This window comes from Pezoporus occidentalis, unplaced genomic scaffold (assembly GCF_034315485.1).
Source record: "Pezoporus occidentalis ecotype Australia unplaced genomic scaffold, CSIRO_AGI_Poc_V1 ctg259, whole genome shotgun sequence".
NCBI lineage: Eukaryota > Metazoa > Chordata > Aves > Psittaciformes > Psittacidae > Pezoporus > Pezoporus occidentalis.
Genome location: NW_026914491.1, coordinates 300374 through 326033, shown reverse-complemented (window position 1 = coordinate 326033; position 25660 = coordinate 300374). Strand labels below are relative to the sequence as shown.

The 25660-nt window shown below is 66.1% G+C and overlaps 1 protein-coding gene across 2 annotated transcripts; it reads left to right on the top strand.

The window, feature by feature from the left end:
• On the top strand, positions 1–25660 carry SLC12A5 (solute carrier family 12 member 5). Of its 2 annotated transcripts, none has more exons than XM_062623746.1 (26): positions 1–166; positions 12225–12319; positions 12554–12685; positions 12839–12985; positions 13527–13581; positions 14388–14518; positions 14700–14941; positions 15017–15228; positions 17151–17318; positions 18494–18592; positions 18771–18828; positions 19539–19713; positions 20543–20661; positions 20992–21090; positions 21209–21328; positions 21465–21569; positions 21651–21819; positions 22710–22905; positions 22986–23155; positions 23235–23366; positions 23574–23681; positions 23817–23939; positions 24019–24206; positions 24463–24477; positions 24808–24941; positions 25314–25660. In XM_062623746.1, the coding sequence occupies exons 1-26, from the start codon at positions 55–57 to the stop codon at positions 25403–25405; spliced, it is 3396 nt and encodes a 1131-aa protein (XP_062479730.1). In that variant the 5' UTR covers positions 1–54; the 3' UTR covers positions 25406–25660. The 2 variants fall into 2 exon arrangements, with proteins under 2 accessions (XP_062479730.1, XP_062479731.1); XM_062623747.1 differs by lacking the exon at positions 1–166 and adding an exon at positions 5472–5735.

Sequence of the window (25660 nt, the reverse complement as noted above, 5' to 3'; positions counted from 1 at the left end):
GGCCGCGCTCGGCGGCAGCCGGGGCCCGGAGCCACTTGTGGAGGCGGCGGGGCCATGAGCCGGAGGTTCACCGTCACCGCGCTGCCCCGCCACGGCCCCGCTCCCGGCCGCGGTCCCGACCGCGCATCCGGCGGCGGCGGCCGCCAGCCCGGCCGCGACACCAGAGGTGAGCGCCGGGGCAGGGGCGGCGGGGCCGGCGGAGGGGGAATCTTCGTAGGGCAGAGCTCGTGGGGCACAGCCTGTGGGGAACGGCGTGGGGCAGGGTCCGTGGGTCGGGTCCGCGGGGCAGGGACGAGACGTCGGGGCACCGTGGGGGCGTGCAGGGCAGCCCGGGGCTGGCAGTCGGTCGGCCGGGCCCCTGGGAGGTGCTGGGGACCCCCTGAGAGGGGCTGCCGTGGAGCTGCAGGACTCGGGAGCCGGCGGGAGCAGAGCGGGGAGCACGTCCTGGTCGCCCGGGCAGGCCTCCTCGTACACGGGCTCTTTCCGGGGCTGCCCCCACTCCTCGGGGGGGCTGTCGCTATGGAGTGGAGTGGAGTGAGGCAGGACCGACAGTGGGATCACAGCTGGCTCGCAGGGACATGGCTGCGGGGTGCGAGGCTGCGTGCCCCTCCTTGTCAAGGAGGGTGGGCTGTAGCTGGGCTGGTGTGAGAGTGTGGGGAAGGTGGTGGTGGCGGCGGTGACCCATGGGGCTGCGGTGGGCATGGGGGTTGGCAGGCCGTCGCCCTGCGGTGCCCAGGGGATGTCGTGGCAGGGCTGCGCTGTTACCGGAGCTGTATCGATCCCAGACACCCAGCCGACGGCAGCACTGCGCTGCTCGGAGCTGTGACCTTGCACCCTTGGCGAAGGGCGCGGGTGGGAGGCAGCGAGCAGCTGGATGGGGCCGCAGAGTCCAGGCCGGGCTGTGCCCCCGTGTGTGGTGCCAGGGCTGCGTGTCACCCCATGGCATCCTGGCGCAGCTGGGCCTGGCCCATGGGCTGCACTGGGGCAGAGCAGCCCCTTCTGAGCTGGAGCCACAGCTGGAACCACAGCTGGAGCCCGTGGCCCTCCCGGAGCAGTCAGCAGCTGGGTGGCTGATGTGCTCGTGCGGGGCCGTGTGCAGAGCGAGGCTGGCTGGGGGTGCTGGGGGGGCTACACCGTAGGGGCTGTGGCAGGGATGGTGTCCCTCTGGCTGAGCTTTGACCTTGTGCCCTCGCAAAGGACGGTGGCAGCCCAGCCCTTACGGCCGCTGCCTGGACTGACCCTGCACCGCGGCTCAGTGTGGTGGGGAGCGTGTGCCGGGGGTCGGGCAGCAGGCGGGGGAGCCCTGAGGCTGCCCGCATTCATGCCCCGTGTTGCTGTGGGTGCAGCCCCGGGGGGATGGTTGAGTGACTGCCGTGGGGCTGTACCTGCAGGGCGGCCTGGGGGCGATGGGGCTGGGCCGGGCCGCAGGCGGGGGCTCGCAAGCGGCACTCCTGTCCTGCCCCACGTCACGCTGGGCTGGTAGAGGCCGGGGTGGGGGCTGCAGCCGGCCGCGGGGCTCGGTACCGGGGTGGGAGCTCCGGCCGCGGGCTGGTGCCGCGCTCTGCCCGGGGGCAGCGCTGGGGGGGGCTCAGCGCGGTGCGGGCCCGGAGCTGCCGCCCGGTGCCGGGGGGGGCGCTGCGGGGTGCGCGCGATCTCGGTGCCGCCAGGGGGCGCTGCCGGGACGGGACAGGGCAGCCTCTGGCGCGGGTGTGCCCCGCCCTCTGGCCACGCCCCTCCCGCCCCGCCCCGCCCTTGGCCCCGCCCCGCAGGGGTCCCCCCCGCCCCCGCCCCAGCCCCGGGCTCTGGCCCCGATGCGGCCGCCCTGGCTTGGGGGGGGGCACCGGAACATCCCCGGAGAGGAGCCCCCTCCGCCGTGTCCCGAGGCAGCCCCGTTCGGCGGCAGTCGCCATGGCAACCAACCGGTTAAGGAGCCTCTCTGGTTCCCATGGAAACCGGGCCCGGTGTCATCCCTGCCGGCGGTTCCTGGTGCTGGGGGGGTCCAGCCGCTCTCCCGGACCCGCCGTGGGGCTGTCAGCTGTGTGCGGCAGCGGAGCTGGGGGTAGCCCCAAGCGGGAGGGGGCCACTGGGGACCCCTAGTGCAGGGGGGCCGCTACCCCGGGAGGGCTGGGGGGTGTGTGTGGGGCAGGCTCTGCGGGGCTGTGCGGGTGGGGGATCCAGCCCCCCCTGCCGACCACACTGCTCTGCTCCCTGGGTCCCTGGGGCAGCCCAAGCCCCAACTGCCACGTGCAGCACGTGCCCAAGGCCTCTCCGTGCCACTGAACCTGCTGCGGGGTGCTCTGGTGGGGTGCCAGGGCCGGGGGGCCCGGGCCGGGGGGTGTGTGGGACACAGGACAGCCCAGTGACTTGGTCAGCTGCGCTCCGGTGCCAGACCCTTGGTAACAGCCGCTCCTCACCCTCGCTCAGCTGCAGCCACTGGCACGGGGCTGCTCAGGAGCTCCTCGGCGGCTCTGAACGGCAGCGGGGGCCGGTGGCTGATCGCTCCCAAGGCTGATCCCCGTGCTGGGCTCCCGCTGCCTCTGCCCTGCTGCTGGCAGCGCATCTGGCCCGTGCCAGCTGTGCGTGGTGCAGGGCTCTCGTGATGCAGAAGCTCGCGGCCTCCTGCCCTGCCCCGCCCCACAACCACCCTTCTGCTCTTGGCCTTGGGCAGCTTCACCGGCTCCTGGCCCCCGTGGCTCTGTCACCTTCAGGCTCTGTTATTGCCCTGTTGCTGGCCGCAGGGCCCTGACCTGTCTGCATGGGGATGAGCAAGATCCCTCCATCATTCTGAGGTGCTGCAGAACAGGCAGCCCATGGTGTCATGGGGTGTCAGGACATCGGCGCGGGACACACCATGATGCAAATCTCCTGGGATAGCCCCACTGCCCCCTGTCCTCTTGGGGGTCTCTTCTGGCCTTGTGCCCTTGAGCCCCTGGTGCTGGAACTGCCGTCCAGACAGGGTGAGGGTCAGGCAGGCTGTGACGGTGCCCGGGGATTGCTACAGGAGTGCAGCACGGGCATCTCTGCAGCGCGGTGGCCCTGACCTCCCCATCATGCTGCTGCCAGGCTGCCCGCTCCGTGCCCTTAGGAGGTTTCCCAGCGCCACTGGTGTGTGTCACGCTCCTGAGAGGTTCAACTGCTGCTGGCATCAGGATGAGCAAGGGCTGTGTGCCGGCTGCAGGGGCAGGGCTGTGGGGATGGATCCCCCACCCAGGCTCTGTTTGCCACAGGGGATGCAGGAGGGTCTGGGACGTGCTCAGGTGGCTCTGCGGTGTCTGCAGTTGCACAGTTTGCAGGGATGCTCCATGTCCCAGACCAGCTCAGGCTTTTGGGGTCTTGCATAGCTCAGCAGTCTCCATCCCGGGGGGGTGCAGAGGCATCACAGGGAATTGGTCCAGCTCTGCTGTGCCAACCCCTTGGCCTGGCAGAGGAGCTGTGCAGCTCTCCCTCGTCATTCCTGGGCATCCTCTTGCAGTTAAGTGGGGCACTGATGCTGTGCCTGGCCCCATGCCAGAATCCAGCCTGCACCCGGGTGTGGGGGCCACTTGCAGCTGATTCCCCCCCCATGCCCAGGGAAAGCCAGCTGCCTCCCTTCATCCCCAGCTCCTCTGCCCCTGCACTGCTGCAGCCCCACTGCTAGACCCCTTTTTCCTCAGCCTGGGAGCTGCGGAGTGCCAGGAAAGGGGTCTGGCACTGGCGCTGCAGGCAGCACAAGGGCCATGGATGCTGCACAGGCCATGTCCAGCCTCTCCATTCCTGGAGCACTGGGGCCATATACCCCAGCCCAGGATATCATGCTCATGGGCCAGGGTCAGGTCACTTCTGTGCTGGGAGGGTTGAGCCCTCTCGGTCTGGCTCTGTCCTGGGGACATGTTCCATGTGCCTCACTGTGTCTGTGGGACCCTGCGCATGAGATAAATAAATGCAATTGATAATGTAGCCCCCCATGCTGCTGGCAAATCCCAGCCCCTGAAATGGAGCCATAATCCAGGGATTAGGGGATTAGTGGTCTTTCACGTGCTCCCTGCCCCCCATCTGTTTTAGCAGGAAAATCCCTCTTGTGCCGAACCCACGCACTGCAGCCTCTTGTGCAAAACCACCCTCTTGGTGCTCAGCACTCACCGTGGCCCCTGTGCAGCCCCCAGCCCCCTGCCCTCCACGTGTGCATGGACTCTGCAGACCCCCAGGAAACACCATGCCAAGTGGCTCTGCCTGCAGCCCTGCCTGCAGCCCTGCCTGCTCAGGCAGAATGTGGGGGTCAGTCCTATTACTTGAGAAGAGGCAGCCCCTTGCTCTGGTGAAGTCTCCTGCTCAAGGCTGAGGGACAAGGGGGCAAAGGGATGCTGCTGCTGTGGCTGGGCAGGGTCAGCCCCACAGCATGCAGAGTCCTGGGCTGGGAGGGAGTCTGGGGGCCGGGTGAGGGCAGGAGTAGCCCCCAAGCTGTCCACCCTGCTTGTGGCCATCCCATGGCCCTTGCTGCGGAGTTGGAGTTGTGCTGGTGTGGCTCCTGCTCCCAGGGGATGCTGGGTCTGGGGATCCTGGCTGCAGCAGCCGAGGCAGGGCTGGGGCTTCTGTTAGTGCCCGATTCCTCCTGCCCCAAGGTAGGAGGTGAGGGCCGGGAGCCTCTGCGCTGCAGAGCAGCTGGCCCCGTACCAGGAGAAAGTAAACAATTAATTACAGCCGTCAAGAAGTAACTAACGCCAGCAGGCTGTCATGATCTCAGCGCGCCTGAGGAGATGTTGGGAGCTGCAGCCAGCTCCAGGGCTGGGATCCTCCCGGATTAGTGGGTGAGAGTAGGGGGGGGTTGTGAGCCGCCCTGCGGGGTCCTGCCAGCAGCCCCCAGATCAAAGGTGGCCCCAAGACTCGCGGCTCTGCTGAGGATGGGCTCAGCAGGGCCTGGGCAGTCTGTCCCTTCACAGCCTTTCTCCAGGATCAGCCCTGGATCTGCCGTGCTGCAGGTCGGGAGAGGTGTGCAGGGGTGTTAGTGGGCACTGTGTGACCCCAGCTCCCTCCTGGGGACGCCGGGGGTCAGCCCAAGCCAGCTCCCGGCTGCAGGTAGCGTTTCCAACGCTTGCAGGGTGCGGATGCCTGGCAAAGCGGGGTCAGCAGCCTCGGCCCTGCTGCTGGGTGGTCTGTGTTCCCCTGCTCCCGGGCTGCCCTTGGATACTGGGGGCCTCGGGCAGGTCCGACTGCTGAGGCAGGGGCTGGCCCCCGGCCAGGGCACTACTGCCTGCGGTCGTGTCCTCGCCGCCGCTGCCCCACCCGGGAGCTGCGGGCAGGGTCTCTCCCTGGTCCCTGGGGATGCGCAGGGTCTGTCCCGCTGCACCCCCCGACCCGGTGCCGGTCCCGGGCCTGCGCCGGGGGCTGCTGAGGGCTGGGGGTGCGGGGCTGTCCCGCAGCGCTGCCCTGCCCCAGTTCTGCCCCCAACCCCCCGCCTGGTGCAGCCGGGGGGCGGCCCCGCTCCGCTCCGCGCCCTCCCCCGCTCGCCGCTGCTCCCCTCCCCGCGGCGGCGGGGGCAATGCCTCCCGCATACGTGATGAAGTGAGCGGCCGGGCTGAGCCGTGAGCCCGGGCGCCTCCGCACTGCAGCCCCCTCCCACCGGCGGCGGCGGGGGGCGGCGCGGGGACGCGGCTGGCTGCGGAGCGCGGAGCTCGCAGCTCCCGGGCAGCGGCGGGCAGCCGGCGCCATGCTGAACAACCTGGCCGACTGCGAGGACGGCGACGGCGGCGCCAGCCAAGGTGAGGCACCGGCATCGGGGCTGCCCGGGGCGGCCGCCCCTGCAGGGCGGGTGGCGGAGGCAGCGCGGAGCCCGGAGCCGCGGAGGTTGGGGGCGGGCAGCACCGGCACCAGCACCGGCCGCGGCGATGGCTCATGGTCCGCGGCCCCGCGGGGCTGCGGTGGACGGTGCGGAGCTGTTCCCGCTCCCGGCGCCTCCGCGCAGCCCCGGCCCCGCTGTCGCCGCTGCGGCAGTCCCGGGGAACGGCAGCGCGGCTGGAGCAGCGGCTGCGGTGGGGCCGAGCCGTGCCCGGGGCTCACCAGGGAGCCTCCTCCCGGGCCGGGGCTGCGAGCTGCGCTGCGGGCACCGACCTCTGACACCTCCCGGACAGCCCCCGGCGGCCGCTGCAGCGGCCCGCTCCCGCCCGCCGGTGCCCCCGCAGGGGTCCCCACACTTACCTCCCCACCCCAGCTACCTCCTCCCCACCATCCCCCCCCTCGACTGCTACCCCCCCATCCCTGGCTTCCTCCTCCCCATCCTTTCCTCCCGCCTCCCACATCCCCGTTGCTGCCCCCCCAACCCTCCCTTCTGCCGCCCCCCATCTCCGGCTGCCGCCCCCCCATCCTTCCCTCCCGCTTCCCTCACCTCCGCTGCCGCCCCCCATCTCCGGCAGCCGCCCCCCCTCTCCGGTACACCCCCATCCCCGGCAGACCCCCATCCCCGGTATCCCCCCCATCCCGTTCCCGCCGCCTCTCCCGCATCCTCAGTCCCCCGGGGCCGATGCCGCTGTCCGCGGTGCTGAAGCGGCCGCCCGGGCCCCGCGCCGGGGCCGGCAGGAGCCGTTCGGACCGGGGCCGCGGCGGTGCCGAGCTGAGCCGTGCCAGGACGAGCCGAGCCTTGCCGTGCCGAACCGAGCCTTGTGCTGAGCCGAGCCGGTCCCCTCGATCCAGCCCGAGGCGTGCCGGGCGTGCTGCAGCCCGGCGCAGTGCAGGCAGGCTGGGGCCTGCGATCTGCAGGTGAGGGTCTGGAGCTGCAGCCCCGCAGTCTGTGGCCACTTGGCCGCTGGCTCTTTGGCCGGAGCTCCCTGCGGGGCCGTGCAGCTCCCTCTCCTGCAGGTGCCCTGTGGGGCACAGGGATGGTTTGGAGCTAGGGAAATACAGCAGTGTATCCGAGGGGACCTGTAGTGTCTCTGATCCCCCAGCCCCACACCAGGTCCCCTCGTGGGGTCTGAACACTCCAGCCAGGAGGGGACAGCTGCCTCTGGCAGCTGCTGCAGAAGTCCCTGCTGCCTGCAGTAAGGCTCTGGGCACGGCTGTGATGAGGGTTTTAGTGTTTGCTCTGCTCCACTGACCTGAGCCTGTTTATTTGCTTGTTTATTCGTGGCACTCAAGGTCAGGGCTTGCAGGAGTTTTCTGGGAGCACCTTTCTGGGTTGGGGGGAGCCACACTGGCACCCAGCCGTGCCCTTCCCTGGGCTCTCTCCCTCCCCTTGCCCTCTACAGCACCAGGATCTATCCTGCTATTTCCATCGCGGCAGTGGCGGCAGGCGTTTCTGCCTTGCTGGGGTCTGGCGGGAAGGCTGGGCATGGTGCTACTACAGATGGACCAGGCAGTCTGTCCCTGGAGCTGGGCCTGGTGAGATGGTGTCCTGTGGGCTGGCAGGAGCAGGGCTGGAGGCACTGGGGCCCTGGGGGCTTGGCGGAGGATCTGTGGGGAGTGGTAGGGCAGAGCCCCCTACACCTATGGTGAGGGCGGCTGCTGCAGGGGTGGGGGATCACCCCCCATGCCAAGGATTGCACTGAGCTCTCTGTGCAGGGCCTGTTTGCAGGGAACATGGATGACCCAGGGTGGGTGGCAGAGCTGTTGCATGCCAGCAGGCCCCCCCATGAGTCCTGGCTGCTCCAGCACTGGCAAGGGAGGGACTTGCTGAGCCCAGTAGAACTGCTGAAGCCTTGGGTGCTGCTTAGGCCATTTCTGTTGGAAAGGCCGAGCAGTATCCCTGCACTGGACAGCCTGTGCCGGCCTCATGACAAGGGCTGGAAGGGCTCCAGTCCTGGCAGCCCAGAGAGGGTTGGGACCGTGGCAGACCCTCTGGGGAGGTGGTGGGGAGTTCGGGAGGGGGCAGGACTGCTGTCTGCAGTGTCCAGGCTGGCAGCTTTTACTGCTGTTTGGGGTGTGGAAATGTCAGGCACAGCCCCGATGCAGGCTGCTGGAGGCACTGGGCTGACCAAGGAGGGCAGACCCTGGGCTGGGAGCTTTGCTGGAGCTTCAGTCCACAGCGATTTCCAAGGCAGAGCTCTGGCTGTCAGGGAATTTGGGAAGCTGTTAAAATGCAGCCAGGCAAAGCGCCTGTGCTGAAATCCTGCGCCTGCAGGGCTGGCTGATCAAAGAGAGGATAATCCCGGGTTTAGGAAGGAAGAGGATAGGTCTGAAGTAGCAGTTGGTCCAATTTGGGTCAAGCAGTGAAAGAATCCTGCCCAAAAAGCCATTTGGTGTGCTCTCTGGCTGGAGGGGCAAAGCACAGTCCAGGGTGGGGGGACCATCCTCCACCCCAGCACCGCAGGAGCCGGCACTGCTGCACACACTGCCACACGGGCCAGTGCTGCCCCGGCCACTGGTTGTTGCTGCCTTGGCGGGGCATGGAAGCTCTGCTGCTTCTCCAAGGGGGGCAGCTGGCAGATAGATAACCTTGCTGAAGAGAGAAGGAAGCCTGGGTGGGAGCAGAGGTGCCAGACACCATAAGGGTCCTTTGGCCATCCCCATCTGATTTAGGCACTCCCTGACCAGTGGCCCAGGGCCAGGCCAGTGGATGAGCGGCCAAGTCCCCTTCATGCCTGGGGGTGACAGAACAGCACCATGGCTGCCCCAGACAGCAGCTCCTGCAGAACAGCAGCAGCTGGGGACACGAGCCAGGGCCACGTGCTCACCCATGTGCTCGTTGTGCTGCTGGGGTCACCCTGGGGTGCACCTTGCCGCTGGCTGCGGGCAGAGCCCCGGGGAGCAGGAGGAGGCTTCTCAGAACACTCTGGCAAAACTCAAGGTGCCCTGAGTGCCTGGAGGAGCCCTGGGGCAGCCCCGGGCGCACGAGCAGCTGCTGCACTGCTGCTGGCCCCGGGATGTTGGGACTGGTGCAAGGGGTGCCACAGGAGGGGTCAGTGGCCAGGCTCATGCAGGGGCTCTGTGCTGTCAGCACTCCTGTGCCAGCACCGGGCAGGCCCTCAGGTGCTGCAGGAGCACTAACGGAGGTGCCTGGTGGTGCAAGGGAGCTGGCCCTCACGGGGTGCCATGGACAGGACAGGCTGGCTGTGGCTGGGCAGGAGGAGGCAGCAGCTCTGTTTAATTAGCCCATAGGGGTTGGCTGCTCGGACTCCCTGCAGGCAGCGCTTGGTGCCCTGCACCATGTAAAGTGATTAGGGAGGATTTGGGATGGGGGACATGACGCTTCCCAACCTAATTTAGGGCTGAGTTAAAAGCCATTAGGAGATCAGACTGTGGCTGATACTGCAGCCAGAGCACTGCCCTGTGGGGCAGGTAAGATCTGGGACACAGGGATGGTCCCTTGGCTCTCGGGGTGCTGAGATGGGCAGCGAGGTCGGCCTTTGAATGCCCTGAGCAGGCAGGGCCGGTGGTAACCCCGCGGCGAGCGGGACGGCGCGGTGCCCACAGCAGGGCTGCGGGTTCCTGCCAGCAATCCCGCCGCGAGCCCTTCCAGCCGCCGCAGCAAATTAAAAGGCCGATTCGTGTTGAGCGATCCCTGGGGAGGGGGCAGCTGAGCGCCGGGATCGAAGCCTGGCACAGCTCAGCTCGGCTCTGCTCACACTGCCTCTCCCAAGCCGCTGCCCGGCCTCGTCCTGCCCCCGAGCTGCTCGCCTGGGGCTCTGCTGGGGGCATGGGCAGGCCTGGCTGGTGCGGGGGCACCGGCAGTGTCCGTGTGCCCCGTGGCCGGGAGGTGTCACCCCCTCGGTGCCGCCGGGCCGGTGGGTGGTAGGGTGAGCCCTGCCCTGGCCGGGCTGCGGGGTCCTGCGTGCCGCTGCCTGCACAGAGCACAGATCCTGTGGCAGCTGCTGAGGAGAGGCTGCACCAGCCCCTCTGCGGCAAAATGGTCTCCGGCAGGAGCGGGGAGCGCGTTGTCACCTGGGACCCCGCGGCCCTGGCGCTTAACTCCTTCCAGCCTGGGGGTCAGGGTTCCCCTGAGCCGTGCCCCAGGAATGCCGGAGCTGTGCCGTGTCCATCCCTGGATCCCCACCTCCCGCCCCTCCCGGCGGCACCACCCGGCGAGGGGCTCCTGTGGCCCCTCTGGCCCTGGCAGCCCGGGCGGTGCCGGCTCGGAGCCGTGGTCCATGTGGTGATGCAGAGGGCTGGCGCGCCGGGACAGGGCAGAGGGGCGGCGAGGTTTGGTGCCGGCAGTGCCGGCGGGTTGGAGCACGGGCACCCGGGGGTGCTGCTGTCTGTCGGTGGGGCCCGTCGGGCCAGTCGGTGGCCGATGCCGGTGGCCGAGACGCGGGGGGCACCGGTGCGTTACATAAGCGCGGGAGCGGGCGGCCGTGGCTCGCCGTTGCCATGGAAACCAGCGCAGTGATGTCGTCGCCGGGTACCAGGAGGCGGCGAGGCCCCGTGGGCTCTGCTCTCCCTGTGAGGCCCCCGGGCCTCGGTCTCCCCCCCCCCCGCGCTGACCCTGTCCCCGTGCTCCCCGGCGCTGTCCAGCCCTGCATGGGGTCCCGGGGAGCAGAGGTGGCTCTGACACCCCCGTTCCTGCACCCCTGGGGGTGTCCTATTGGCATAGTGGGCATCCCACATCCACATGGTGCCAGAGCCGGTGCAGTGGGTGGGAGCCATGGCCAGCAGGGGTGTGCCAGCCTGCACTGCTGCCCAGCACTGCTGAGTGCTGGGTGCGGCTCTTGAGACCAAACCCCAGCAAGGAGCATGTTGGTCCATGCTGAGACCCCCCTGCACATCCTTTGGTGGGGGACACGGGGCAGACCACGTGCCAGCCGTGAAGCACATGGTGCCAGGCATCCATCTAAAGGGGTCCGGGATGAGGGTGGGGTGTCCGGGTGCTGCCACCACAGCCATTCCTGCCCAGAAGTAGGGTTGGGCTCTTCTTTCACTTCAGTTGTACTGCTGGGGATGCTGCTGCCCTGTGCTGGAGGGGACCAGGGACTGCTGAGAGATGGGGGACAGCCTGTGGGTCAGCATTACCTGTGGCACTCAGGGCTTCACCTCCGGTCAGCCATGATGAATGCAGATGGTGAATCACCACTGCACGCTGGCTCCCAGGATCCCGAACATGAGTCAACAGGCAGGAGGCCTGCAAAGGACCTGCTCCAAACAGTTGTGGGGTCTGTCCCGCAGGGGGTGGGTGTTGGCACTGCCCTGGACCATGGGTCCCCCCTGCATCCTCTCTGGGCACCCCCAGGCTCTGTGCTCAAGGCCAGTGGAGGGGATGGCTCTTGCCCCTGTCCTGGGATGTGGAGTGGGTCTTTATTCCTGCATGTGCAGGCAGCCTGCCCTGCAGAGCTGCTGCCACCAGCAGGGCCATTGCCCTGGCTGCAGGGCCATGATGGGTGAATGGGCGTGTGGTGAGGAGCCCCTCTCCTCCCACTCAGGGCTGGTTTCTTTGTGCCATAGGGGCCATCACCCACTGAGCCTCTCTGCCCATCACCATGTCCTTTGGCTTCCCAGGCTCTCACTGCCCCTGCCCCCCTTGTTTTGGGCCTCCACTCAGGGCTACACCACTCCGGCAGCACCATCTTCGCTGCTGCTCCATTTCCAGCCTGATTTATTTCTGCTGCTCTGCAGCTCGGCTGTTTTCCTTGCTATTAAGCCGGCTCCGGGTTTCTTCTGCATGAGGTCGTTAATGCAGTGAGCAGCCATGGCCCTGTCCCAGCAGCTCTGCAGGCTCTGCAAGCTGTGGCCTCTCCCATGGCCCAGCAGTGCCTGCCCTCAGTGGTGGCACCTCCAGACACCTCCCTGCCTTGAGGTGCAGCCAGTGAGACTGCAGGCCCTGCTCCCATGGTGCATGTTGTGGAGCACGACCAGGATTCTGGCCACTCGCCGCACTCCCGGGAACCATGCCGGGACCATCCCTGCTACAATTGCATGCAGAGCATCTGGCCGCATCCTGCCGCTGCAGGCACAGCGCTGTGAGTAGCCCCAGCGCGCTCACCCACCGTGAGTTATTGCTGCCAGCATCCTGCTGGGAGGGTTCCCCATGGATCCACACCACTCACCTCACTGCGCGGATGCGCCTGGCCGCGCAGGGCAGCACGTGGCTCCTGGGGACAGGCAGGAGCCTCCCCTGACCATGTGTGGCCCAGAGGTGATGCTGATGGCTGGACACAGGAGCTGCCCTTGCCTGTCCTGGGACTGGGCACAAGTGCGGTGCCCATGGCCCCTACCACAGGAGCTGGGTGCAGCTGCAGCCCCCAGCAGCAACAGCCTTGCAGGGTGGCCGCTCTTGCAGCACAGGCTGGGGCTGGGACTGCGTGGGTGACTCTGCACTGTCCCCACAGGAGATGGCAATCCCAAGGAGAGCAGCCCCTTCATCAATAGCACAGACCTGGAGAAGGGAAAAGAGTACGATGGCAAGAACATGGCCCTCTTTGAGGTAGGGCATGCATGGTGGGAAGAGGGGTCCATGGGGAGGGGGCTCAGCTGGGCAGCTCCCACAGCACCTGATCTGCACCCTGGCACCCAAACAGAGCCTCAGGCTGGGTCCGCTCTGCTGCAGCCATGCCTGCGGGGCAGGCAGTGCAGTGGCATCTGGTGAGGAGCTGGTGTTGTGGGGCTGGCCAGGGCCCTGAAGGCCTGTCCTCATGGCGCTGGGCTCTGCTGTCTGCAGGAGGAGATGGACACCAGCCCCATGGTCTCGTCCCTGCTGAGTGGCCTGGCCAACTACACCAACCTGCCGCAGGGGAGCCGGGAGCACGAGGAGGCTGAGAACAATGACGGGGGCAAGAAGAAGCCGGTTCAGGTGGGGGATGCAGCCCCTTCTCCCAGGCCCCCGGGCATGTGCTGGGCAGTGCTTTCAACCAGGGTCCCTGGCTGTGTTGCAGGAGGAGCAGGACCCCTCGCTCCTCTGCCAGCCAGGCCTGTGAGCTTTGATGGCTGCCTGTTCCCTTGGCAGGCCCCACGGATGGGCACCTTCATGGGCGTCTACCTGCCCTGTCTCCAGAACATCTTTGGGGTCATTCTTTTCCTGCGCCTCACCTGGGTGGTGGGGATTGCCGGCATCATGGAGTCCTTCTGCATGGTCTTCCTCTGCTGCTCTTGCGTGAGTGATGGAGCTGCCGGGTCCCCCCTTACCTCCCTAAGGTCTGGGGTTCACCAGTCAGGCTGGGCAGGCTGTGGATGCGGGCATATACTGCCCTGCCTGTGCCCCTCTTAGAGCAAGGAGAAGCCTTCTGCTTCCCAAAGGAATCGGCAGCAGAACGATGCTCAAATGGTGACCCAGATCATAGCAGCCATGTGAGGGGATGTGATGGGGGGATGTGGAGGGAGGGTTGTGGAGGGGGATCCCTTGCCCTGGCCCCATATGCCGTGCTGCAATGAGCCATCCCAACAGGACAGCGACCCCAGGGTCAGGGGGCTGAATATGGGCAGCATCCTGGGCAGCCCAGGGACTGCCTGCCCCTCGCAGCACTGCCAGGCAACTGCCTGCCTGCCCGTCCATCCATCTACCCGTCCTGGTCCTGTGGCACATCTCAGCATGGTCCCAGGGAGCCCCATGTCCCAGCGTGGTCCCAGCTCTCCCTTCCTGCTCCCAAGCGTGGAGGGAGCTCTGCCAGGCGCTGACATCGTGTTTCTTCCCACAGACGATGCTGACGGCCATTTCCATGAGCGCGATCGCCACCAACGGTGTGGTGCCAGGTACAGCCGAGCCCGCGTCCGTGTGTGTGCCATGGGCGAGGGCCGCCGGCTCCCTGCGGGTCCCTGTGTCCGTGTTGCATGGGAGCTCACAGCGCCACCAGCCGCCCCCCGGCTCCTGCCACCCCCCGTGCGGGTTCCCCATGGCCCTGGGGAGCGCGGAGCTGGAGCTCTCACCCGTCCCCAGAGCAGCGAGGTGCAGATGGAGCGAGAGCCGCCAGCCGCGGCTCCTCCCAACGCCAGCCTGGCGCGGCCGCGGGGGAGACGCGGTGGCAGGAGGATGGGAGCCGCGGGCTGGGCGGTGGGGTCTCTGCCCCGGGAGGCACCGCGGGGTCTGGTGTGCGGGCTGGCACCCCCAGAGCACGTCCAGCCCGGGGAGCTGCACTGCCATGGTTGATCTGCCGTGGGCTGCTCTGCCATGGGCTGGGCATGGCACTGATGGCCCCAGCACACGGTGCAATTAAAGCTATTCATCATCCTGCTGCTGCAGTGGGACCATCGATCCCAGCAGCACCACTGTAAGGGCTCCTCTGGGAGGATGGAGCAGGACATGGCCCGTGTTCCTGAGGCTTCATTGCCCATCTGGTGTCCCAGGGGACAACGTGTCCGCAAAGCCGTCACACCTGGCTGCTGGGCTCCCGTGAAACAGCTCTGCCAGCCTGGCTGCTCTGGGGCCCTGGGGACTGCATCCTACTTCATGCTGGAGCAGGGTCCAGGGCTGCCCTGGCTCCATCCGGCCCCCTGGGATACCTGGCAGGGCTGAGGTTGCCACGGGGTCTGGCTGGGACCCATCTTTGCTCTCTTTGCAGCGGGTGGATCCTACTACATGATCTCGCGCTCCCTGGGACCTGAGTTTGGTGGGGCCGTGGGGCTCTGCTTCTACCTGGGCACCACCTTTGCCGGCGCCATGTACATCCTGGGCACCATCGAAATCCTGCTGGTGCGTGTCTGGGTCTTCCACTCACATGGTGCCGAGGGCTCAAGTCCTGGCAGGGCAGCTCAGCCTTTGCCTGCCCATGCTGCCTGCTCCTCATGGCCTGTCAGGGAGCTGAGGCTTTGCAGTGGGGCTGAGGGGTCCCCTCCACAAGACTTTTAGCAGTGATGCCATGACTCTCTCCCAGGCCTACATCTTCCCGGCTATGGCCATCTTCAAGGCAGAGGACGCCAGCGGCGAGGCAGCAGCGATGCTCAACAACATGCGTGTGTACGGCACCTGTGTGCTGACCTGCATGGCCACGGTGGTGTTTGTGGGGGTCAAGTACGTCAACAAGTTTGCCCTGGTCTTCCTGGGCTGCGTCATCCTCTCCATCCTCGCTATCTATGCTGGTGTCATCAAGTCAGCCTTCGACCCACCGAGCTTCCCGTGAGTACGGTGTCCCATGGGGCTCCGGCAGGGCCACTGTGTGTGTGCATGTGCTGAGTGCCTGCTCCCCTCCAGGATCTGCCTCCTGGGCAACAGGACCCTCTCACGCCACGGCTTTGACCTCTGCACCAAGGTGGTGATGGAGGGGAACGAGACGGTGGGCTCCAAGCTCTGGGAGCTCTTCTGCACCTCCCGCTTCCTCAATGCCACCTGTGATGAGTACTTCACCATGAACAACGTGACCGAGATCGAGGGCATCCCTGGTGCCGCCAGTGGCCTTATCCAAGGTGGGCTTGGCACAGGGGCAGAGGCATGGGAATGGGCACAGGGCTGGAAGAGCAGGGAGGGAGGTGTGGGGATGTGGGTGCAAGGAAGAGGCACAGGACTAGGCACAAATGAGACATTAGGAAGGAGTTCTTCCATATGAGGGTGCTGAGGCGCTGGCACAGGGTGCCCAGAGAAGCTGTGGCTGCCCCATCCCTGGCAGTGTTCAAGGCCAGGCTGGATGGGGCTTGGAGCAAGCTGCTCCAGGGGAAGGTGTCCCTGCCCGTGGCAGGGGTTGGAGCTGGAGGAGCCTTAAGTTCTCTTCAACTCAAACCAGGCTGTGGTTCTGTGATTTTATGGCAAGCCCCGGGGGAGCTGTGGTGGGGCAGTGGCCATGCTGGCAGGGCTGGTGGAGAGGCTGGTGCCATGGGGGGCATTGTGGGCACAGATGGGTGGCCAGCCCCTTGGCCATGCCAGGCTGGTGTTGTGGGGGCAGCTGGGTGATCCCTGCTGTGGGTGATCCCTGCCGTGGGTGATCCCTGCCATGGGCTGCTCTGCCACTTGGGCACAGTGAGCCGCGCTCACACTGTACCAAGCAGCAGGATGGACTCCAGCACCATCAACTGAGCTGGGTGCTGTAGCTGCCTGCGTGGGGTCTGCGCCAGCCGGACTGCAGCAGGATGGCTCCAAGGATGCCCAAAGGCTGGGGAGGAATAAATCCTCCCTCCACTTCTGCTTGGCCTTTGGAAAGGCTGGTATTGATCTGAGGTTTTGTGAGGAGCGATCGCTCCTAAGGGGCACTTTGTTGCTGCGGCTGCAGCGGCACCTGGAGAGGGGCCATGGCTGCAGAACTGCTCGTGGCTTTGCTGGGAGGAGCCACCTGTGAGCTGTTTTCCTGGAGCCGCTGGTCCATTTGCCAGGTGCTCACAGTCCACAGTGGGCAGGGGAGGCCAATGCTCAGTGCCACGCTTGGGTTGTTGGACCCGGCTGTGGGAGCTTGGACTTCACCAAGCCTGTGGTGCTTGGGGCTGTGGCTAGCAGGCTGTGTCACAGCAAGGTGGTAGAGTGCATTCCCTGGGTATTCGAGAGGCTCCTCATGGTCTGAGGTCTTGTGACCTGGAGCCTCGGTCAAAAGCCTGAGGACTTGTGGAGGAGGATCTGGCCGCTGAGTACAGCCCTTTTCTGCTGGGGAGGGGATGCAGTCCCCAACCCAGCCTGACAGTCAGGGCAGCAGCCAGCAAACGCTCCCTCATCTGGGATGTGCAGGGCAGAGCCAGGGCTGACACCATCTGACTGGGCTGGCAACATTGCGAATCAGGGTGGCACCACGCCGTGCCGGCAGAGTTGGCTGGGGATGGCTGTGCCCAGGCACTGGGTGTCCCTGAGGGGAGAAATGAGCTGTTCTGGGAGGGTGCTGAGGGCTGGTCCCTGTGGACCCACTCAGTAGCTGTTCCCAGGTGCTGGCTGCTCTCTGCTGCTCCAGTTTCTCACTGTGATGCGCAGCCAAGGCAGCACGCGGAGGGCCACTAAGCCTGTTACATCAGCCCTGCGCTCGTAATCCCATCACAAACATTACCAAGTTGCTCTGACACGATCCACTTTCCTTAAACCTCTGTTGATCAGCATTAATTATATTACCCTCTTAATTATTTGCTACCACAATCCTGTGTCATCTGCTCCAGTATCTTGCAGGATTGATACCAGTAGCAGGACAGACCCACTCCACTTGTTCACCCGTGCTGCCTATCTGGGTGTTTTTGCGCATTCATGACAGGCTGGGGATGCCATGTCCCTCACCTGCTCGATGCCAGTGGCCCTGGTGCTCAGTGATGCTGGAGTGGGGAGAGGTGGTGCTCCGTCCCTTTGGGCTGTGGGGCAGGAGGTGCTGTGCTGGGTGTGGGTGACTCTCCAGCACCTCCTCATGCCAGCCTCTGCCTCCTCACAGAGAACCTCTGGAGCTCGTACCTGACCAAGGGTGTGATTGTGGAGAAGCGGGGGCTGCCCTCTGTGAGCACCCCTGACACACCGGTGGACATGGACCAGCCCTACGTCTTCAGTGACATGACTTCTTACTTCACGCTGCTTGTCGGCATCTACTTCCCCTCGGTCACAGGTGGGAGCTGTGGTCATGCCAAGGGGCACTGTTTGGCACATGTGCCATGATGTGCTCTGGCACAGCCCAATGTGCACTGCCTCGTGCTGAGTGTGGGGATTGGTGTAGGGATAGGTGCAGGGATGGATATCGGGTTGGGTGCAGGGATGGATGTGAGGGTGAGCGCAGGGATGGATGTGAGGGTGGATGCAGGGATGGATGCGGGGATGGATGTGAGGATGGATGCAGGGATGGATGCGGGGATGGATGTGAGGATGGATGCAGGGATGGATGCGGGGATGGATGTGAGGATGGATGCAGGGATGGATGCGGGGATGGATCGCAGCCCGCACCTCCCGCGCACCCACCCGCGCTCCAGATCTGACGGAGCCGCTCGGCGCTGACGTCCCAGCGCTCAGATATTTATAGCTCCCGGGGGCGGAGGAGCCCCCCCCGGCCCAGTCCCGCTGCGGAGCCGCCGCGGTGCCGCCGGCGGGTCCCACTTCGCTAATGCCGGAGCCGGGGTCCTCCCAGGGTTGTCCCGGGCAGGGCGATCACCGGCCGAGTCTGGCGCTGCGGGGCGGGGGGGGGCCCTCCAGCCGGGCGGACCCTGCAGCGCCGCTCCGCACACGGACCCTGCCGGCATCCCGCCCGCGCCCGCCGGCCGCAGGTCCCGGTGTTTGTGTGGTGCTGGTGCCGTCCCCTCGGTGACACGGGCTGAGCTGCAGGCGGCTGCAGGGCTGTGCGGTGGCAGCCGTGGCCGATGCCACAACAGGAACGCGGGTCGTCCCTCTGGCTGTGCCGGACCTGCTGGTCCCAGCCATGTCCCAGCTGTGTCCCAGCCTGGTCTCCTGCCTTCCCAGCGCAGCGGCTGGGCTGGACCCTGTCACTGCTGCAGCCGCCATCACAGATTGAGCTAATTAAGGGCTAATGAGACAAGTCACTTAAAAGCATTTTGAGCTAATCCTTGAGTGGCCTCAGACTGCGGCTTGGGGAGGGGAAGTGCTGAGGGGCACAGGGAAGGGTGGACTGGGGACCCCGAGTCATGGCAGTGCCAGCTCCACTGCCAGCTCTGTGCCCGCTGCCTGTCCTCGCACACTGCAGAGCTGGTGCCCTGCAGCACCCAGGGCTCGCACTGTGCCTGGCATGAGCTGTGCTGCTCGGGGCTGCACCGGCACCATCCGCTCTCATCCCAGGCATCATGGCCGGCTCCAACCGCTCCGGAGACCTGCGGGACGCCCAGAAGTCCATCCCCACAGGCACCATCCTGGCCATCGCCACCACCTCTGCTGTCTGTATCCTTCAGGACTCGCCTAAGCCTGGGCCATGGGCTGGGGCTGTGTGGGTTTGCTGTTCAGGGACCCGCTTGGGTGCTCCACTGGGCTGGGACAGGGGTCCCGGCACCCCACCGGTGGTGGTGGTGGTTCACGGGGGGACTCCACAGCCTCCTGGCTCTCCTTGACCAGCTGGCAGATATCAGCTCTGTCGTCCTTTTCGGGGCGTGCATCGAGGGGGTCGTCCTGCGTGACAAGTGAGTGTCCCACGGCCGTGCAGGGCCCCGGGAACGGGCTGAGGCAGAGTGGCCCCGATGGGAGGTGGGGACACTGGTGGGGGGCTGCAGCTGGGGCACACCGGGCAGAAGGAGGGGTCTGCGGGGATCTGGGGTGAGAGCGCAGGGGGTTTGGGGGGGGGGGCTCTCGGGGGAGACCCGAACTTGTAACAGGCGTTAAGGGCTCGTTTGTGCCCTGTCATGTCGTGCCTGCCCCCCCCCCCCCCCCCCCCCCCCGATGTTTTGCTGCGCATCCGCAGCCCTTCCTCCCGCTCCCACGCTGCCGGCAGCGCTCGTTTGTCAACAGGCGGATCTGGGGCAGCCCAGCGCACTGCCGCTGCAGGTGACACTTCTGGGCTGCCAGCACCAGCACAACCGGGATCCAGCCACACGCAGCCTTAGCGGCTTCCTCCCGGCACAGGGAACGGGGAGCGCCCGTCCCCTGCCTCCCCTTGTCCACGCGTGCCAGGATGGGGACAGACTCCCAGTACCTGAGACCCCACTCCCGTGCTTGCCCCCGGGAAACTGGGGACCATCACCAGCCAGGGCAGGGCCCTTCCCTGATCCTGTCCGGTCCCCCCATGGTGGTGTCTCTCAGTGTCTAACCTGCCTGTGGGGCTGAGCTGTGCTCCTGTGGCATTCATGGGGCTCAGCCACAGGATGGAGCCACAGGTGATGCTGCTGCCCCACAGGTTTGGTGAAGCTGTGAATGGGAACCTGGTGGTTGGCACCCTGGCATGGCCATCCCCATGGGTCATTGTCATCGGCTCCTTCTTCTCCACGTGTGGGGCTGGGCTGCAGAGCCTCACAGGAGCCCCCCGCCTCCTGCAAGCCATCTCCAGGGATGGGATCGTGCCCTTCCTCAGGGTAGGTGTCCCCCGAGCCCAGCCAGCCCCGAGCACCCACCATGGCCGTGGCTCTCCCAGCACGGGAGCCTGGTGAGCGCCCGCGCTGCCTGCCCTCCTCCCGCGGTTACCGGCGGTGGGCGGCCGCAGTGGGCTGCGGTGTCGGTGAGACGCTAGTGTGGGAAAGGGCACCCCCCCGCTGCCGTGCCGCTTCGTATTTATGTGCTCTCCGAAGACGCGTTCTCACAACCTCATCTCCCCAAATCCGAGCCGACAGCTCCCCCCAGGGAAGAACGGGCTAATTTTATCCTCCCTTCCTCTCGCTCGCTCGCGCCGCCCGCAGCCTCTAATGCATCCAGACACGCACCCCTGTCGCCTGCCTTGCACCGGGCCCCCCCTGTTCCCACAGCTGCAGCGTGTCCGTCCCAGGCACGGGGTGCCTGACTCCACACTGACTGAGCTGGGGCTCATCCCTGGGTGGGGTCCCGGGGGCACAGGGGCCGCTCTGGGTGGGGGGTCTGCCAGGAATGGGGCTGTACCAGCAGTGGGAACCAGTCCTGCCAGCCCTGGGACCGCTGACCTGGTAGGACCTGCCATAGAATCACAGAATGGTTTGGGTTGGAAAGGACCTTAAGATCATCCAGTTCCACGCCGCTGCCATGGGCAGGGATGCCTCACATTAGACCGTGTTTCCCAAGGCTCTGTCCTACCTGGCCTTGAACACTGCCAGGGATGGGGCACCCGACTGGCTTGGGATGTGTCAGCTCCCATGTGACCCCTGGCCCCTGCTTCTGGCAGGGCTGGGTGCACGGTGGGGGGGTTCTGACGCGTGCCCTCCCCGTCTCTCCCAGGTCTTCGGCCACGGCAAAGCCAATGGGGAGCCAACATGGGCACTGCTGCTTACAGCCTGCATCTGCGAGATCGGGATCCTGATCGCCTCCCTGGACGAGGTGGCTCCCATCCTCTCCATGTAGGCAGCATGCTCTGTCCACACACACCTTTGCGAGTGGCGGATGGGCCCACGTTCCCTCACCCAGGCCAGGCGGGTGGCACTTGTGGGTCTCAGCTCCTCAGGGGTTTTGTCCCCATTGCCCCAGCCCCTGCCCAGGAAGAAGGGAACCCCTCAGGGACCCCAGAGCCCCTCCTTGCCTGGTGTTGGGGTCTGGTTGCTCTGTGTCCCCCAGCTCCCTTGTCCATTGGAGGGTCCCGCTCCAGCATCGGCCACACGGGGCTGGGAGGTGCGGTGGGATCCGGCTGTGGCCCTGGAGCTCCCGGCTCAACCTCATGCTCTCTCCTGCAGGTTTTTCCTCATGTGCTACATGTTTGTCAACCTGGCATGTGCAGTGCAGACGCTGCTGCGAACGCCCAACTGGCGGCCCCGGTTCCGCTACTACCACTGGTGAGCAGCGATGGGATGGGACAGGAATGAACGGGTGTCCTGCCGCACCCTGTCACCCCCCACCACCCCGGTCACTGCTGCGGGCCAGGGCACGCTGAGCACACGTTGCTCTCTGCAGGACCCTGTCATTCCTGGGCATGAGCCTCTGCCTGGCGCTGATGTTCATCTGCTCCTGGTACTATGCCCTGGTCGCCATGCTCATCGCTGGCCTCATCTACAAATACATCGAGTACCGTGGGTAAGGGCGGCTGGGGGTGCCACAGACCCTGCCCAGCACTGACAGATGCCCCAGGCTGCTCGTCCTGGGGTGCTCCGGCGTGCCAGGGTGGTGATCCATGGCCGGAGCATCCCTTACCTGCTGACGGTTCCCACAGGGCGGAGAAGGAATGGGGAGACGGGATCCGGGGGCTGTCCCTGAGCGCAGCCCGCTATGCCCTGCTGCGGCTGGAGGAGGGACCCCCCCACACCAAGAACTGGAGGTGAGGCTGGGGGAGCTGTGGGGACCAGGGGGACCGGGGCTGGCTGGGACATGGGCACTGACTGCAGAACCATCCTTTCAGGCCACAGCTGCTGGTCCTGGTCCGTGGAGATCAGGAGCAGAACGTGGTGCACCCCCAGCTCCTGTCCTTCACGTCGCAGCTCAAGGCTGGCAAGGGCCTCACCATCGTGGCCTCCGTGCTGGAAGGGACCTTCCTGGACAACCACCCACAGGCACAGAGGGCAGAGGAGGTGAGAGCTGCCCACGCCAGGGCTGCTGCCATCCTGGGAGTGGTGCTGCCCCATGGCCAGAGCTGGTGGACCCAGCTGGCCGGGAGAACACTGAGGTGGCACCGGGTAGAGCCCAAAGACTCGATGTTTTGCCTGTGCTTGGGGCACTATGGGGACCTCTGGACCCATGCCCCCTTTCTCAGATTCCAGAGACAGCAGCACCAGGCAGGCAGTGGTCCCAGTCTCAGCTGCAGCAGGGCTTGGCATGGCACGGTGCATGGTACATGGCCTGGCACATAGCATGTGGTACAGCACATGGTACATGGCACACGGCATGGCACAGCCTGGCAAGGTGCTGCTGTTCTGAGCAGCCCCTCCACTGTCCTGCAGCTGCCACAGCTGCCACAGCCCCGACCCTCCCCAGAGCCCCCCGCCCCACCCCATGGCCCCCCAGCCCCAGTGCCAGGGTGGGACTCGGTTCCTTCCCTGCTGCAGCAAAGCCATCCCCACCCCCAGCCCAGCATCATATTAACGAGATTAAGCCCTCGGAAGCAAACACTTTCTCTCCCATGCAGACACGTTATAATTTCTCTGTGTAAATACCTCTAATTGCTGCTCCGCCGCCCGGCAGAGCCCCGGCACGGGGACACCCCCTGCTCGGCACAGTGCAGCCATGCGCCAGCGCCGCTCACCATCGGGGCTTACCCCTGCCAGCCCGGAGCCGCCAGCCTGCCCTGGGGCACGGAGACCTGGCACCGCACAGGGGCCTGCACCACACACCCTGCACCCACGCTCCATACCCCACACCCTGCACCCACAGGCTGTGGTGCTGCAGCTGGGGCTGTGGTTGATAGCTGCACCGGGCGCCCATCCCCTGTCCCCCTGGTCTCTGACCTCCCTCTGCCCTCCAGTCCATCCGCCGCCTGATGGAAGCAGAGAAGGTGAAGGGCTTCTGCCAGGTCGTGATCTCCTCCAACCTGCGGGATGGGATGTCCCACCTCATCCAGTCCAGCGGGCTGGGGGGGCTGCAGCACAACACGGTGCTGGTGGGGTGGCCCCGCAGCTGGCGCCAGAAGGAGGATCACCAGACCTGGAGGAACTTCATTGGTAGGTGCCACAAAGGGCGGGTGCTGCCGCTGCCGGCGAGGCTGTGACCCGCTGCAGTTGACATGGCCCTTCCCCTCCAGAGCTGGTGCGAGAGACCACGGCCGGGCACCTGGCCCTGCTGGTGGCCAAGAACGTCGCCATGTTCCCAGGCAACCAGGAGCGGTTCTCTGAGGGCCACATCGACGTCTGGTGGATTGTGCATGACGGGGGGATGCTCATGCTGCTGCCCTTCCTCCTGCGGCACCACAAGGTAGCCCGGGCCCCGCGGTGTGGGGCAGGGGGCCGGGGCCGTCTCCGCCGGGCCGTGGCCATGCCTCCCTCCCTTGCAGGTCTGGCGCAAGTGCAAGATGCGCATCTTCACGGTGGCGCAGATGGACGACAACAGCATCCAGATGAAGAAGGACCTGACCACGTTCCTGTACCACCTCCGCATCACTGCGGAGGTGGAGGTGGTGGAGATGGTGAGTGCTAGGATGGGGCATGTGCCGCAGCTGGGGATGCTGCATGTGGGGGAGCCAGACTGACCCTGCCCTGGGAGGACACGGGACCATGGTGGGGGAAACCCACTGCCACAGGGACACATAGGTCCATGGAGAACTGCAGGGCCAGGCTGGGAGCAGTGGGTGCAGCTCACCTTGCACCATGGTTTCTCCTGCTCCCCTCCACAGCACGAGAGCGACATCTCTGCCTACACCTATGAGAAGACTCTGGTGATGGAGCAGCGCTCCCAGATCCTCAAGCAAATGCACCTCACCAAGAACGAGCGGGAGCGGGAGGTGAGGCTGCAGCACAGCCTGTGGGGGTCCAGCCCCGTGGCGGCTTTGCTGCACTCATCCTGCGGGGCAGCAGGCTGGGGTCTGCCCGGCCAACCCCCCTCTGCCCTGCTCCCCGGCTGACTCTGTCCCGCACAGATCCAGAGCATCACGGACGAGTCCCGCGGCTCCATCCGGCGCAAGAACCCAGCCAACACGCGCCTGCGCCTGAGCGTTCCCGAGGAGCAGGGGGGCGACGGCGAGGAGAAGCCGGAGGAGGAGGTGAGGGACGGTGCCAGGACAGGGCTGGGCTCCCGGCTGCCCCCAGCCCCTGCCCACCGGCGCCCTCTCCTCTCTGCAGGTCCAGCTCATCCATGACAAAAACGCCACCACCTTCTCCAGCAGCTCCCAGTCCCCCGGTGACGAGGTGGAGACGGCCCCTGAGAAGGTGCATCTCACCTGGACCAAGGAGAAGTCTGTTGCTGAGAAGAACAAGAGCAAGAGCCCCGTCAGCCCTGAGGGCATCAAGGACTTCTTCAACATGAAGCCGTACGGCCCCACATGCTGCCACCCCATTCCCCCCTGCATCCTGCACCCCGGTCATCCCTGCCTGCCCCAGGCAGGGCCCTGGCAGCACTTTACCCAGAGGGACCCCTGCAGCCACTGAGCTGAACCCTGCGATTGGTGGTGGGAGGTGGGGTGGGGGGGTCCCTCAGCGTGTGCAGGGACGTGGGGGCACACGTGGCGCTCACTCTTCTCTTTCTTTCTCTCTCCCTCCGCCCTGGCCCCGTCGTGCTCCTGGCAGGGAGTGGGAGAACCTGTAAGTGTGGGTTTGGCTGGGGCCGGGGCAGGGGTGGGGAAGCTGGGCCACGCTCACAGCGTCACGGTTGCCCCATGCACGAGTGTGGTTGGTGCTGCCAGCGCAGCCCCTGTGGCCATGCAGCCCTGCCTGCCCTGGCTCATTGCTGAGGGCTCCCTGCAGAGCTGGCTCGGGCACCAGTAGTGCTGCTGCCCGTGGGCACCATGCATGGCCCTGCAGCTCACCGCTGCCACTGCGGGCAGAGAGCTCACTGCCCCCCCCCAGCTCGTGGCACCCCTTGGGGCCGGTGGCTGCAGCCGTCCCTGTGCCCACACGTGCTGTCACCCGCAGGAACCAGTCCAACGTGCGGAGGATGCACACAGCCGTGAAGCTCAACGAGGTGATTGTGAAGAAGTCCCAGGACGCCAAGCTGGTCCTGCTGAACATGCCAGGGCCTCCCCGCAACCGGAAAGGGGATGAGAACTGTATCCTTCCTGTGGGGCCACTGCCCCGGGCTGGCCTGAGTCCAGACTCCCCTACACCTCTTGCCCCAAGCTGGGTCCGACACCCATTGGCATCAGGCTGCCGGCCCAGCAGACCTGATGTACATGGGACGGGTGCTGGGGACACCTGACATTGCACCCACATGTGTGAGTGCTGCGGTGGGCTCAGCCACGGTCCCCGCTGTGTGGCACCAGTGGTGCTGGGTTCCCCTGGCCCCTTGGCTCAGGACAGCTCCAGGCTCTGTTGTGGGGCTGTCGGTGCCCTGGGCTCTGCTCCCTGGGTTGGAGGCCTGGCAGGGATGGGGCAGAGCAGTCCCCATGCTGTGGTGCTGGTCCTCCTTGACGGCCGTGCAGACATGGAGTTCCTGGAGGTGCTGACGGAGCACCTGGACCGAGTGCTCCTGGTGCGCGGTGGGGGCCGGGAGGTCATCACCATCTACTCCTGAGGCACGGCGCGAGAGGTTTGTCTGCACGCTGAGAGCCCCGCCACCCCCTTGCACCGCGCGCCGGAGGGAAGGCCGGATGGCAGCCGGTGCACAGAAACTTCACCTGGCTTTGGCCGTGCCCCTGATCTCTCCATTCGAACTGCAGCACCAGATCTTCCGGGAGCATCCAGCACCAGAGCAGCTGTTCCTCATTGCAACATCACAGCACTGCTGTCCTTGTTTATATATAAATATATACAGTGTACCGCGGACCGA